At 46.1% G+C, this 13,473-nt stretch overlaps 1 protein-coding gene across 2 annotated transcripts; it reads right to left on the reverse strand.

The window, feature by feature from the left end:
• Window positions 1–93: 93 nt before the first annotated feature.
• ankrd53 (ankyrin repeat domain 53) lies at window positions 94–2,810 on the reverse strand. 2 transcript variants are annotated; one of them, XM_062384302.1, is made up of 6 exons: window positions 2,749–2,810; window positions 2,394–2,496; window positions 1,657–1,856; window positions 1,384–1,548; window positions 1,178–1,298; window positions 94–1,091 (listed from the first exon to the last, which is right to left on the reverse strand). In XM_062384302.1, exons 1-6 carry the CDS (start codon window positions 2,787–2,789, stop codon window positions 648–650), a joined length of 1,074 nt encoding a protein of 357 aa, XP_062240286.1. In that variant the 5' UTR covers window positions 2,790–2,810; the 3' UTR covers window positions 94–647. The 2 variants fall into 2 exon arrangements, with proteins under 2 accessions (XP_062240286.1, XP_062240287.1); XM_062384303.1 differs by having other exon boundaries at window positions 2,394–2,493; window positions 2,749–2,807.
• Between the last annotated feature and the right edge of the window lie 10,663 nt (window positions 2,811–13,473).

A 13,473-nucleotide genomic window follows, 5' to 3' on the forward strand; every position in this document is an offset into this window, starting at 1 on the left:
CAGGTTGCGTCAAAGGAAATAGAGACAACTCAGTCGAGTTCGTATCTCTGTTGTTGTCCTCACTGAAATAGAAGTCCAAGACTATATGTGTGTGTGTGTCAGACTGTTTATTTGAATGACATCAAATTACCCAAGTCCCATGTGGCCCGGTCACAGTGGGTGCACCACGCTGAGGCAAGTGTGCACTTTGACCCCCCACTGAGGTGTGAAGTGCTTCATGAAGTAAAGGGACAAGACAAAACCACGACACACACAAACACACACCTTGCTTCATTTGACAGGCCACAGCTCACAGACACACACACACACACACCCTGTTGACAAGCCCTCACCTGGATCCCTGGTCACTACCCTGGGGGCGATCAGGGAAAGTGCAGGGGTGCGTCTGTGACAGGTGACCCAGTTCACTGAGGGTTTTCTCGTCCTCTGCTCATCCTGCTTTCTGGAGAGTGTGGCTTTTTGAGTTTTGTCACTCGGAGCTGAGGTCATGAGATTGCTGGATATTTTACGAAGATACTTCTGCTCTTTACTTCTCTTTATGCCTGTAGGACTCTGTCAGACCTCTACGTGATACACATGTTCAATCTGTGAAGGCGCTTTCTACCTGAAGCTAAATGAATACACATCCATTTGAATCTCTTTCAGCTCTAACCCAGGTGCTTGGCCACCTCCGTCCAGCATGAGGTGCTCCACCCCTGGGGGCGTCGTCTGCGCGGGACCAACTTGATGTCCCGCGTGTAGAAGTCCTGAGGGGAGTTGATCCTGGATGGTAACGCCCTGGGGAACAACACGGTCCTGAGGACGGCCAAAGGCAGGTCAGGGGCGTCCCGAGGCGTGCTGTCCCACCGGGTGTTGTACTGGGGCGGCCCTCTCCCACTGCTGTCCCTCCACAGCGTCACAACGTCCCGGAGGTCAATCACTGACCTGGAATCGTCCAGCTTCAGCTCGTGCCTCCCCACATAAGACCCGTCCTGACTGGACAAGAGGCACTTTGTGTGGTACTTGCTCGCCATGACTTTGGGGGGGGCAGGCTTGATGTGGGGAATGCCTTTCAAGGCCTCCCACTCTTTCATCTTCTTGTCTATAAGACTCTGAAAGCACAAATAGAGGAAGTGAGGTTAGAAATCCTGAATTCAGGTATTTGTGTGATATCCTGTTTTACTGACTCACAACGTACCGTTTTGTCGACCACATTCAGTTTGGCCATGGCAACAAGGTCCCTGTACAAAACACGAGCTTGACTCATCCCCTCCATTTCTTTCTTCTTCTCTGCCTCCCACATGAATCTTCTCAGATACCTACACACACAAGTCGTGGTTTGAGTGAACTGAAACTCTTTTTGGACTTTGATTTCACCGTGAATTGTTCCTTCAGCTTTGTTACCTTCCTATGTCTCTGTGGGACCAGACGCGAGCCAGATCCAGAGCTGTGTGTCCCAAGTCGTCCTGGGCCAACACATCCGCATCGGCCTGCACGAGGATCTCCACACAGTCCATGAGGCCTTCTGCGGCGGCCAGGTGCAGCGGCGTCAGCCCCGAGTCTGTGGTTCTGCTCATAAGGACAAAAAAACATTATTATCTTATTTGTGGCTAATCAATGACTTCTTATTCTCTCTATTTCACATCTCTGAGGAACATTTCAAAATAAGGCTCCTACAGATGGATGTCGGCTTCGTTCTCCATGAGGCATCTGAGACAGGCGGCGGCGTTGTGAAAGTTGGCGGAGGACATGACCAGGTGGACGGGCCGGCGCCCCAGAGGATCGCCGTTGTCCAGCCTGTCCAGCATGGAGCGCACCAGGCGCTGGAGAGTAGCCAGCTGGCCGTAGAGGCAGGCCATGTGGAGCTCCGACAGACCCTGGAGGAGAGAGAGGGTCGTCTCAGTGTCGTCTTCTAATTCATTTGTAAAACCTTTTTCACTGACTTTTCCCATTGTTATTCTGATCTGATGAGTTCATATGTGTCTGGGAACTATAAACTGTTTGTGGGATTACAATTGTGGTTGTTCAACTGCTCTAAACACATTAACACAACAAGTTTTGTTTGCAGCATCCGTGTTTTTGGTAACAATGGAACGACAACTTCACAACTCAGGTAAATGGGATTTCCCGGTCTGTCGTAAATGCAGCTTCAGGTTTGTTTTTAATGCAGTGAAAGAGGAAGTGATTCCTCTCCAGCCAATCAGCTGCCACCTGAAGATCTGAGCACACCTGCTCTTCATGGAGCTGAGCAGCTCTCACTCTGTTTTCATGAGTCAGCTGATAATTCACAGTTATTCTTCGTTTTAGTTTTGGAAGCATCCTCAGTTTCCCTGACTTTAACACAATATAGAGTGTGTATCAAACTGTGGTGTCGTGTAGGAGGCGGTGTGTAGGAGGCGGTGTGCGGTGTGTACCTGTGAGCTGTCAGTGAGATCCAGCTCCCGTGACCGGCCTCTGGCAGGAACAGCAGCCGGGTACAAGCGTCTGTCCCGCGGGAAGCGTCGGGGAAGTTCCCTGCTGACAGAACCGTGTAGAAACCGGCTGTTAATACTTCATACGACCATTAAAATCCTCAGTATGAGTCAGAAGACACGTTCTGTGGTGAGTTCACTTTTTAAAATGCTAAAAATCACTGCTTTAAAGTTTAAACTCACAACCTCTGTGGGGGGTTCGCAAATATATCCAACTAAAGCGAAATCAGCTTGATTAATATAGTATATATATATATCGTATCGTGCATATAAAGTAAATATAAAACACGTCGTTTACCTTTTCCCGCGAGGTTTTCCGTGTTTCTTGTTAGGTTCCATGTTTGCCGTGGCAACACAAACTCCCCCCCCATCCCCTCGCAGTGCATGCGCAGATATCCCGATAGTTTCGTCACGTGGGAGTAAAACCCCACAACACGAGTCAAGGTACCGAGGGATGATTTTACTTAACTTGACAAGTCAGTATAGTACCATCAAAGTTAGAAAGTATCATGGTTAGATGCATCAAAGGCAAAGAGGTCTTGGGTTATACATCAAAGGGAAACCTACACCAGCTGTGTTTGAGAATCCTTTGAAGTACCATAAACACAGTATAGGCACGAGCAGGGTATTGTAACACACTTTGTAGTGGTGGTAGGTCACATTGATGTTGGTTACCACCGACCTATAAACCAAAGGAGAACCAACATAGGAGAAAAAGACGTATGATACAAGCCTTTCCTTTGTTCTTCTTCTTTGTTCATCCGTCTGAAATGGCCAGTTGGATAAACCTGAAAATAAAGCCCCACCTCTTTGATCTAATGTGTTCTAAATGTGTTTTAAATTTGTGAGTCTGTACCAGATCGTGACAGATACATCATATCCCCGTACCTCACTCTCTCCTCCTCCATCTCTGCCGGTGCCTGTATCCTCGGTATTGACGCTTGCTTTGGTAAAGCGGATCAATCTCTTGGCCTCGCTGCATGTGGAGGCCGGGCAGGAGCGTTTGTTTCCGAGGCCGGGAGGTTGAGCGCTCATGGTCTCTGTGTCGGTGTGGCTGAGGGTCGATGGGCTCATGGAGGATCAGGCCTCTCTGGTCACAGCTATTGACCCCTGACTGAACTGAGTGCGATGCAATGCAATTGAGAGGCTATATGGACAGAATATGTGTTTGTGACCTTTGTATATTTAAAGAAATGGAACAGCTCTCTTTATTGTGTTTTTATTGTTGTTAATCTTGTGTATATTTTGAAGTGAAGGTGTGTAACTTGTCTTTTGTTCCCATCCCCTACTTCCCTTCAATGGATTCTTTCCAAAATACAACGGGGAGGTTAAAAGACCAATCAGGGGAAAACAAGCAGAAAGAAACTTGTACTCATGAATTAGAAATATATTCTAGCTAGTTTTATCTTTTGTTATAATTAAAAGTTTGGTTGTGTGATTGCTCTTTACACATGACAGACCAACAACATCAGTAGCAATCAACAACTCTATCACCATGCATTGTTCTACATTGTGTGTATCTTTTTTATTCCAGCCTTTAATTTGTGACTTTCCCTTTTTATTGTGTGTCCATCAGGCTCCAGTGGAGGGTCAAGGACGGGCCAGCGACCCCCAGCTTTCTGCTCCCAGCTCCAACCCCCCAGAGCCTTCGCCTCCATCACAACACGGCCACGCAGCCATGTCAGTGACTCATGCATGTGAGCGCACAGAAAGAGTGAGTCCATGTGTCAATTTGTGTGTGTGTGTGTGTGTGAGCATATGCACATTAGTGTGTACTCAGTGCTTTTATGTGTGTTTGTGTTTGTGAGTGTATGGGGGTCAATAGCAGGGGAAGAGCGTGGCCCCGCTGCGGCCTCGGTGGCGTCCTAAGACCTCGGTCACATGTCAGGCTGGTTGTACGGAGCCCTCGGTGTAGAGCTCTTTCATGTTTGATTTTCAGCACAAGTCCCATTAGGCCGACCTCCGACATGACCTCTTTCCTCTGACAGTTGTGTGTGTGTGTGTGTTGTGATTGTCCATGTACTGTCAATTGCGCTCTGCATGTGATTGTGTACTCTTTAAAAGCTCCTGAAACCTTAAAAGCTTTCTGACGTGTGACGGCCTGGTGCTCATTCACCAAGAAATCTAGACAAGAGCTGCTGTTTATGTGCGCTCTTGATTTTCATCTTTCCATTTCTACCGATGCACGTGCTACAAAAAAAACACAATAAAACGTGCTTGTGTGTGTGTGTGTGTGTGTGTGTGTGTGTGTGTGTGTGTGTGTGTGCTTTAGCTCCAGCACATGCAGTTTGTGCAGGGCAGATTAGCAGCCGGACGATCAGAGCTGTCTAAACCTGCTTAGGGCGAGGATGAAAATGAGATCATGTCCCAGCATCCTCCTGGCGGGCACTCCCATTGGCCCGTTACATCATCCAATCGCACCCCATCTGTTTTTAATTGGCGGCACGATACGGGCTTCTGCCTGGCTAGTGGCACCTGACCAATTGGCCATCAGGTCACATTGCAAAGAGGGATAGAGATGCACTCAGCTGTTCTCATGCATAGAAAATATCATTCATACGTGTTTTATAACCCGTTCTGTGTAAAATCTCATCCTGACATCAATTATTGTTTATTTTCTTTGTAGTTTGAACATTATTTTTTTATATATCAGCCTTTAAGGATGGTAAGAAGGATTAATAAAAAATAGAGCCAAGCAAAAACAATCCTTCAGGGTTTTTATCAGGATTTAGCTTCACAATAATGGATCTCTAATGCTAGGTAGGTTTGGAAAACCCTTGGGTTTGAATCGCGATGAAAGCACTTTGACTTTACTGTAAAATAAAAATATAGAGGCAGAAATGGACGTAGAACAGGAGGCAGGGGTGGATCCAAGGGTGGGGTCAGGGGGTAAAGTGCCCATTTCCTGTGTGTAGTCTTCTTTTCCTCATTTTTTTCAGTTACTTATCAACAATACTAATAATAAATATGATGTTCGGTTGCTTTTTTAAGAACTGAATGTGTTTGAACAAAACAATTTAATGTGTATGTAAATTGTTGCCCCTTAAGGCCCCTGATTCAGAAAAGTCCTCTGCCACTGTGGAGAGGTGAAAGTGTTCTAGACGAGAGCGAGGGAGAGAAGAAGAGTTGTAAAAGTGAGAGAGTGGAGGAGAGAGAAGGAGATGATGAGGAGTAGATACCAGAGCAAACACACAGTCTTGATGTTCCTTCATATTTGATGATCCATCTTATAAGGACCCTTTGCCCCTGGGGCTTCTGAACTCTGCCTGTGTGTAAGTGTGCTGATGCCCTCACTTCTCCTCCTCCTTCTCTTATCCTTCTTTCCCCTCTTTCTTCCTCTGCTCCTCCTCGCCTCCCCAATCTCACCGCCTGTCGCTCCGTCCCTCGTAGCTCCTCCTTCCCTTTTCTTTATCCTGACTCCCTCCTCCTCCTCCTCCTCCTCCTCCTCCTCCTCGCCCTCTCCACGCCTCATGCTCAGCCAGGCGGCAGCGCGCTAATGCACCATGGCACATTCTGCAGCTCCGAGTCACAATGCGACCAGGCTTTGCGCAGTGACCGCACGACGACCTCCCTCAGCATCATCGCTGCGTGCACACACACACACACACACACACACACACACACACACACACACACATGCACACACACAGGCCGCTGTGCTGCACCTACCAGGGCGAGTTTAGGATGGAGTCGATGGGTCGGAGGTGTGTTCGGGGTGTGGGGATGGCAGAGGATGACGGGTACGATCAGATCAAATGACAGGGAGATAAACTGCCAGCAGAGAAAGGTTAAAGCACAATAGATGGCCTCTGTGAAGACATTTTGTGCCATACGTTAATTATCACAGTTGCAGAGGAGGTACTGTGTGTGTTTGTGGTTTGTGTGTGTGTGTGTGTGTGTTTGTGTGTGTGTGTGGTTTGTAGAGCAGGAAAAATGACAAATGTTTCTGTGACTGGATTATTCTCCAAGTCGTGTATGTGGCCTCTTATAGGAAAACAAATGTGTTGCGCCTGTTGATGATCAAACAGTTGGGCCAAAACCTTTAACCCACTCATGTCTGAAAACAGGGTTTGATTCCTCCTGTCATCTCTCAGTATGGACTCTGGAAACAGATCCAGACTCAGACGTGTTCACATCAACACTGTGGGTTTTCTCAGTGGAGGTAGGTGGAAGGAAAAGTTCTGTAAAAATGTCCAGAGCAACTGACTCTGACATTTGAGTTCACACACAGCCCCCCCCCCCCCCCCCCCCTTCAAGAAAATGTCCAAACTTCAGTGCAGGCTTGAAAGCAGTATCGCAAATATGAGGAAGAGGAGGACGAAGAGTTGTTTTCCAGCCCGTGTCCGTTGCTGCAGTCGTTTCCTTTTCCCTTCGCTGCCCCGGCTTCTCCGTCCCCCAGGTCCTGACCTGCATGCTGCCTTCACACCTTCCCATGATCCCCGGCTTTATTCTCCATATCCCTCAGACACATTCTTCTCAGTTCTCACAGCTCAGCGGCAATGACCAGAGGGAAGGAGCGTGAGATACGATAGTGAGAAAAGGAGAGGGGAGGCCTGAAAGGTCAACGTGAGGAAGGTAGAGAGGAGAGGAAAAGAGACGTGTGCAAATCGTCCACGCTTGGGTGGAGATGTTCTCGAGCTCATGGCCAACCTGTCCCTTTTTATTTATATGTGAATGGAGCTTATTCTCAACCAGGCTTCACGTCTCTCCTCCGTCCAACCTGAGGGAGCGTCTGTCCATCTGTCCCCACATCGCCACATAGGCTGCACCGCTGATGGCCTCCAGCTCCGCCGCGCTGTGATTCGTCCACTAATCTTTAACAATTGTTGCACAAACACAGATGCTCTGGATTAGATGTAGTGGACTTACTCTGATTACAAGTGAGAGCTAGTTTGGTGCAAGTTACATGATCAGCAGTGACGAACATCCTGAGAGAAAAAGAGGGTCATGGTTAACAAGACGAACAATATGATACGATTCTAATCTGTGGGATTAATTTAATAAATGAGAGTGAGCTACCAGCAGAGAATTAAAGACGACTCTATCAGACGCTTCCATGAGCAACCTGAGCTCAATCCAGACGGCAAAGGAATGAAAAATTAAATAATGTGCCAGAACACCGGCCCACGGTGCGGTTTATAATCGGACACTTCAGGAATCAAATAATATAATTTCATAACACAGAATCTTCAAGGGTTTAAACATTGAAATTAATTGACATTAATGATTTATTATTATTTACTAATGAAAGTTTATAAGCTATTATATGGTTAAAGACAAGGCAGATGTATATTTCATCACCTGGCCATTCAAAGTTTTCATACTATGAAAGGTGTCAAGTTTGGCTTTTTGTCCAGTGCCATCTTGGTTTTAGAAATAACTATAGAAACACAAATGCTTTATAAAATGTATTCTTCAAATGTCCACAACCTGGAATCACGTGTGACAGTTGCTGGACTTCTCCTTTTAGCCACAGTAAAAGCCATGTATGAGCTTTTAATAAAAAATGAATTAATTGATTATTATAATTTTCCTTTAATGACATTGTACTGGTGTCATTGCAGATTTAAGGCCCAGTTTCATTGAAGGGAAGATGAGGAGATCAGCTAATTTGAGTTTTTGGGCAAATTTTTGACTCCATAAGAGGATTAGTGGACACAGTGACACAGGAACATGGAAATTGAACCCCCGGATGATAGTTGTCTGTCACAGTGTTCGTCTTAAACCACGTCTGTGATTGTAATGAGATCAAAGCGAGGTTAAGAAAAATAAAAAGTCATTAAAGCTTCATCTTCTATTCTCGTTGAAAGTGTCTCCAGAGCTCCAGGGAATATCTTCTCATCTTTTTTTTTTCTCACGTGAACCTTCTGGACCGTGACCTCTGATTCTTCCGGTTCAGCCGCCGCGTGATCTCACACTCTGCTTGTGTGTAAAGCTGCAAAGATCAACTGCTCAGCGACACCATTAACAAGGTGGAATTTACATGCACTTCATCCGGGCTCCAGTGTTCCCAGTCGGAGGATCGCGCTCCGACAGCAGCACGGATCGTCTGCACTGTTAACCTGCAGCATGAGCATGAAGCAACTTAAAGGCAACCGCCACGACACGCGATTTGTTGAGTGTGTGTGTGAGTGTGTGTGTGATTGCTTTCTCTTACACGAATGTGTGTTGCCACTGACACTGTGACCCTTCGTAACATGGCGGTTTTCTCCTCCTCTATCCAGGTCACGGAGCATTGGCTCATCCTGGTTCATCAGCGGGGCAACGCTTCACAAAACCCATTGTTCCCCTGACACGCATCCCAATTATATTCATAAAATCTGGAGTGGGTAGAGATAACATGACGCAGAAATGCAAATGCAAGCGGGACAGCGATACCACAACAGCTTTGGGACAGTCGGCCACTTTATAAACATGCGCACACTCTGCCTAGATAAACAAGATCCAATGAGAAGGGAAACACACACACACACACACACACACACACACACACACACACACTCTCTAGTGTAAATGGTGTTTTTTGCCCGAGGATTTATATCTATTCAATCAAAGTGCTTGTATTTTGCTCATTTCGCGAAGCCGGGGATCTGGAATTAGGCCAAAATAAACACCGCGAAGGGGAGAGGAGGGCGGAGGGAGATTTGTCTTTGGGACAGATGGATGGATAGGAAGCTGATCTGATGACCTAATCCTAAAAAAAAAACACTAACATTGTTCCGACAGTTACTTTGGCCTCCGGAGACGCACGGCGCAGCAGCCACAATCACCTAATTACCACCTTAAATAATTCAGCGGTGCGGCAGCTACATGCAGAGACACTGAAATCCATTTGGAGCGACAGGACTAAAAGGATGTAGCCTCATCGCCTGTGTACAACATGATCGCTGTATTATTGATGCTGCGTATGAGTGTTTTATCAAGCTCAACTGACACTGGAATAGACCTAAACTTAACCCTGAAGAGATAATGTTCTAATGCACAGGTAAATCAGAACAAATTAATATAATGTGTAATTCATTTATTGTTTTTTGGGGGGGAAGTGCTGAAGCCTGGACATATGCATATATTTTATTTTATATATATATAATAGTTAATTTGTGTACTCCTGATTTTATTTTTCAAAAAATACCTTTATTCAAATTTGTGTTGGTCTCAAGAAAGAACATCCATCTCTTCAGGGAAGAATCCCAAAATTCTGACTCATCACCTTTGACAGCCGAGCGATTGTGACATTATGGGGTTGATTATGAAAAGGGTTCAGAAGTTCAGGAGGTTGTGGAGGAGTTCTCCACCCAGCAGATGTAAACACAAAACAGTGGTGGAGTTAAAAACGCTGTTCGAGTGTCAGGCTGCGGAGCAACAAGGACACAAAGTTCAAACTAAGTTCTTCAACTGGAAAAAAAGAAAAGAGGAGATAAACTTAGTCAAATGAAAACCGGCAAAAAGTGGTTATTGCTTTTTCTGGTTATTCACACAAAGTGGACAAACTAAAAAACCCTTCGATAGAATGTTGAACATGTTTCTGTCCTTCGTGTTCATTGGTTTTATACTGAACAGTCATTAAATGAAAATAAATGAAAAATTCAATTAGTTTGTGGCAGTTTAAGCTTTTTTTTTCTTCCTGTTAGCACAAGTTCTATAGATATTTATTTAATTCCAGATGTGAGACACCACTGTACGATGTCTGTGCTAAAATATACTAAAAGCTGCGACCTCTACTCAAGCATTTCCATGAAACTTGGTGTAAGGATGTGTGATGGGTCAAGGAAGAACTGTGAATCTGGAGCAGGGGGGAGGATCCAGGATTTTAATCCACTTTGTTAATCATTTGTTTTCCCAGGGAGTAATTCATGGCTTGATGAAAACATCCTGGAGCATTTATAGGACTGATATCTATGAGTGTGGTGCAGCTTGATTTCTGTGGACTTTAGGGTTGAGGGGACATTCTCCACTGTTCGTTGTTCAGTCAATTCATCTGAGCTTTGTTCTGCTGGAAACGGATGTTTTCTGTACCTGGCATTTGCTGAAAGACACTAAACTGCCTCTTCAACTGAACGATTATCTCTGTGTTAATCACATTTAACACGACTCACCGTTTATATACAAATATGAATTAGATCAGCCATAAAGGGAAAAGAATTGCCTCTAATGTGAAAAACCCTCTCAGACACTGTAACCACAGCTTAGCTCATGTTACTTCCACCCTCACACATACCTATAGGTCTGAGGGTGTGTGTGTGTGTGTTTCAGCTCAGTGTGTGTGATCCTCACCTCCCCTGGCGTCCCCCACAGTGTCCACACCGAGGTCTGCCACCCTTCCCGTCCGGCTCCTCTTACTGGGGGTCCCGGCGTCGGGGGGGCACAGAGAAGCGGAGGATGATGCTGTCTGGCATGTTTGGGCTCTCTCTCAGTTCTCAGCCTGCACGAGGGCACCTGCTGTGCTGAGTGTATTGTGCTCGCACAACTCGAGTGTGTGTGTGTGTCTTTGTATCTGTGACAACACCACACATGTTTTTTAACACATCCACACATCTCCATGTGTTTCCCTGTTGTCACACTCGTATATACATTAATATCAGTTGCAACATGTGGTGATGGTCCATATGGCTGTGGAAGACAGGCTGTGTGTGTGTATTATAGGCCTTCGTGTGTTCATGTGTGTCCGTCTGTCTTCTGTGTGTGTCTGTCTTCTTGTTTGTGTGTTCGAACGCCCTCAGGGTGAGAGATGTGACCCACAAACGAGGCCGAGAGCATGCTCAGTGCAGCCTCCCGTATCCAGGGCGAGGGCACCTCCAGATGCTTGACCCGCGGACGCCTTTCACAACCGTGATCCAAGTGTGAATAAGAAGTCTGGGCTCGAGAAGTCAGGGTTAGATCACACCCCCGACCCGAGTCTGGCTCCTCAGCCTCTCAGGTGTCGTCACACCTCAGATTATGCTCATGTGTGGAGATCAGAAAAGATCCTGAGATGCTGTTTCCGTCAAATCAAAGGAACAAAGACAGAGAGTGTTATTGTCGTCGTTCTCGTTCTATCGTCTCAAACACCAGCGTTTCAGAGTGTTGAACCCCCCCCCCCCCCCCCCGAGCAACGTAGAGGTGCAGCTATATACTGAGAAGCTTCCGTATGAAAACATCTCCACACATATGTACATGGATATGAACAGAGAAGATCTACTGTGACATGTTGCATGACATCATGGAAGGAGATGTGTATATATAATTCATGCACACACACACACACACACACACACATGAATATTGTAGTGTGAGTCATGGAGGAAACTGGAGCTAACTGTAGTTGAGAATGGAAAACAGTATTTGCATTGTTGGTAAAGCTGATTTGGCTGTTTTTAGTTTTTCATTTCTTTTAAATGGAAGGAAGCTCGGAGAGTTCACGCCTCCTCCAACGCTCTGTTACACATCCTGGATTCAGTCGTTCATCTGGATCCATTCCAAGTTGTAATGGGTCATGCCCCCCCCCCCCCCCCCCCCCCATGACCTTAATTGGTCTTTTAAACAAACTGAGCACCTGCAGTTATGAATGTGTCTACAGATCCGACCCTGAAATAGTTTAGTTAAGAAATGTTTGGAGCAAAACTTCCATGAAAAGTAAACATATTTTTATAAATGTATATTTCAGCTTCATCTCTGGATGGCGAGACATAATTCTGCTGCACATTCCTGTCAGTAGCTCAATTTGACCACATCTGTGTGATCTGCAGACGTCAGCACCTTCCTCCTCCTCCTCCTCCTCCTCCTCCTCATGTACCTGTTCTCCTCCGGGTCCCTGCACCCGTCAGCAGCTGCCGAGGAGCCTTTTTACATCTCACCTCCAGCGCACAGCCGACATCACAGGCTTTTAAAAACCTTCCCCGGTCCGTCCCTCGGCCTCGTCCTCCGACATTACACCTGCGAGCCTGAGAGTCGCGCTTCCTGCTCTGCTCTGACCTAATGGGCTGCAGCTGGAGGGTGTAGGGGGGGGGGGGGGGTAGGGTTAGACAATCTCTCACCTTTTATCTCTATTTTCTTTCCTCCTCTGCATGTCTGTCTCCCCCTATTTTTGGTTTAATGTCCCTGGAGAGAACCTCTGAAAATGGAAAAAAACGTTTATTCCTTTATAAGTTAGGGACGAATATCAGAGCTCTGGAGCCTTTGGAACCAAACGTCCTTTTCAGTGTAAATGCGTAAAAATTCTGGGTTAGTAAAACAATAGCTAATGTGAGAATCATACATTCTGTGGGAAGATATCGACATGTTCCATTCCCTTTGCTCCTGAAGGCCTAAACCAGATCTTGGAGCCCGTTAGCTCTCGTTGAATCCTCTGGGCGTTCTAAATTCTTCCACATGCAGACTCTGTTTAGCCTAAAACTCATTTTTAGGGCTCTAGTATTTTGCTGTTGGACCGATCGCTGACTCCTGGTTGCAGCGGGGGTCAAGCTGAAGGGAGCTGGTTTGCAGATCGACCTGTATCTTTGCATCTCTAAAGGGTGAACGCACTCTGGACTTGCATCAGGTCTTCCTCTTCCTCTTCCTCCACCTCACTGTCCCGGGCAGCAGACGTTGGCCTTGGACGACCCGAGCAGTGGCGAAACTACCGGGGTGGCAAGGGGTGGCAGCTGCCACCCCCCAAAAAATGCTTGCCACCCCACTTGCCACCCAGGTTGTTAGAAGTGTCTCCAATATACATTTATTGAATGGTATTATATTTTTTGCTACTGAAGCTGTTGATCTCATTGGTAACTTGTTTAAGTTTAAGAACTAAAATCTTTATGTCCCCCCTCCCCTGTAAAATGGTTGAGTCCATGAATCCTATTTGCTCTCTTCTCACCGTGCGCATCTGCCGCTTCATTCAAATGAAGACAGAAACGGTTTGAAAGCCAAAGAACTGGAGACAAGCCAACTGTATGCTTGCAGTGATGAAAAAAGGTACAGTACAGCTGAAACTTGAATCAAGAAAATGTGATGGGTGGACATATGTGATAGACAATTCCGTTGTAATTTCAATCGTTTATTTAATTGC

The sequence above is a fragment of the Platichthys flesus genome, chromosome 24 (assembly GCF_949316205.1).
Source record: "Platichthys flesus chromosome 24, fPlaFle2.1, whole genome shotgun sequence".
In the NCBI taxonomy this organism is placed as follows: domain Eukaryota; kingdom Metazoa; phylum Chordata; class Actinopteri; order Pleuronectiformes; family Pleuronectidae; genus Platichthys; species Platichthys flesus.

Coding starts and splice junctions, on each gene's coding strand:
- ankrd53 (XM_062384302.1), bottom strand. CDS start 2,789: ATGGAACCTAACAAGAAACACGGAAAACCTCGCGGGAAAAG. Junction 2,497..2,748: donor GGAAAACCTCGCGGGAAAAG/GTAAACGACGTG, acceptor CGGTTCTGTCAG/CAGGGAACTTCCCCGACGCT. Junction 1,299..1,383: donor TCCCACAGAGACATAGGAAG/GTAACAAAGCTG, acceptor TTGTGTGTGTAG/GTATCTGAGAAGATTCATGT.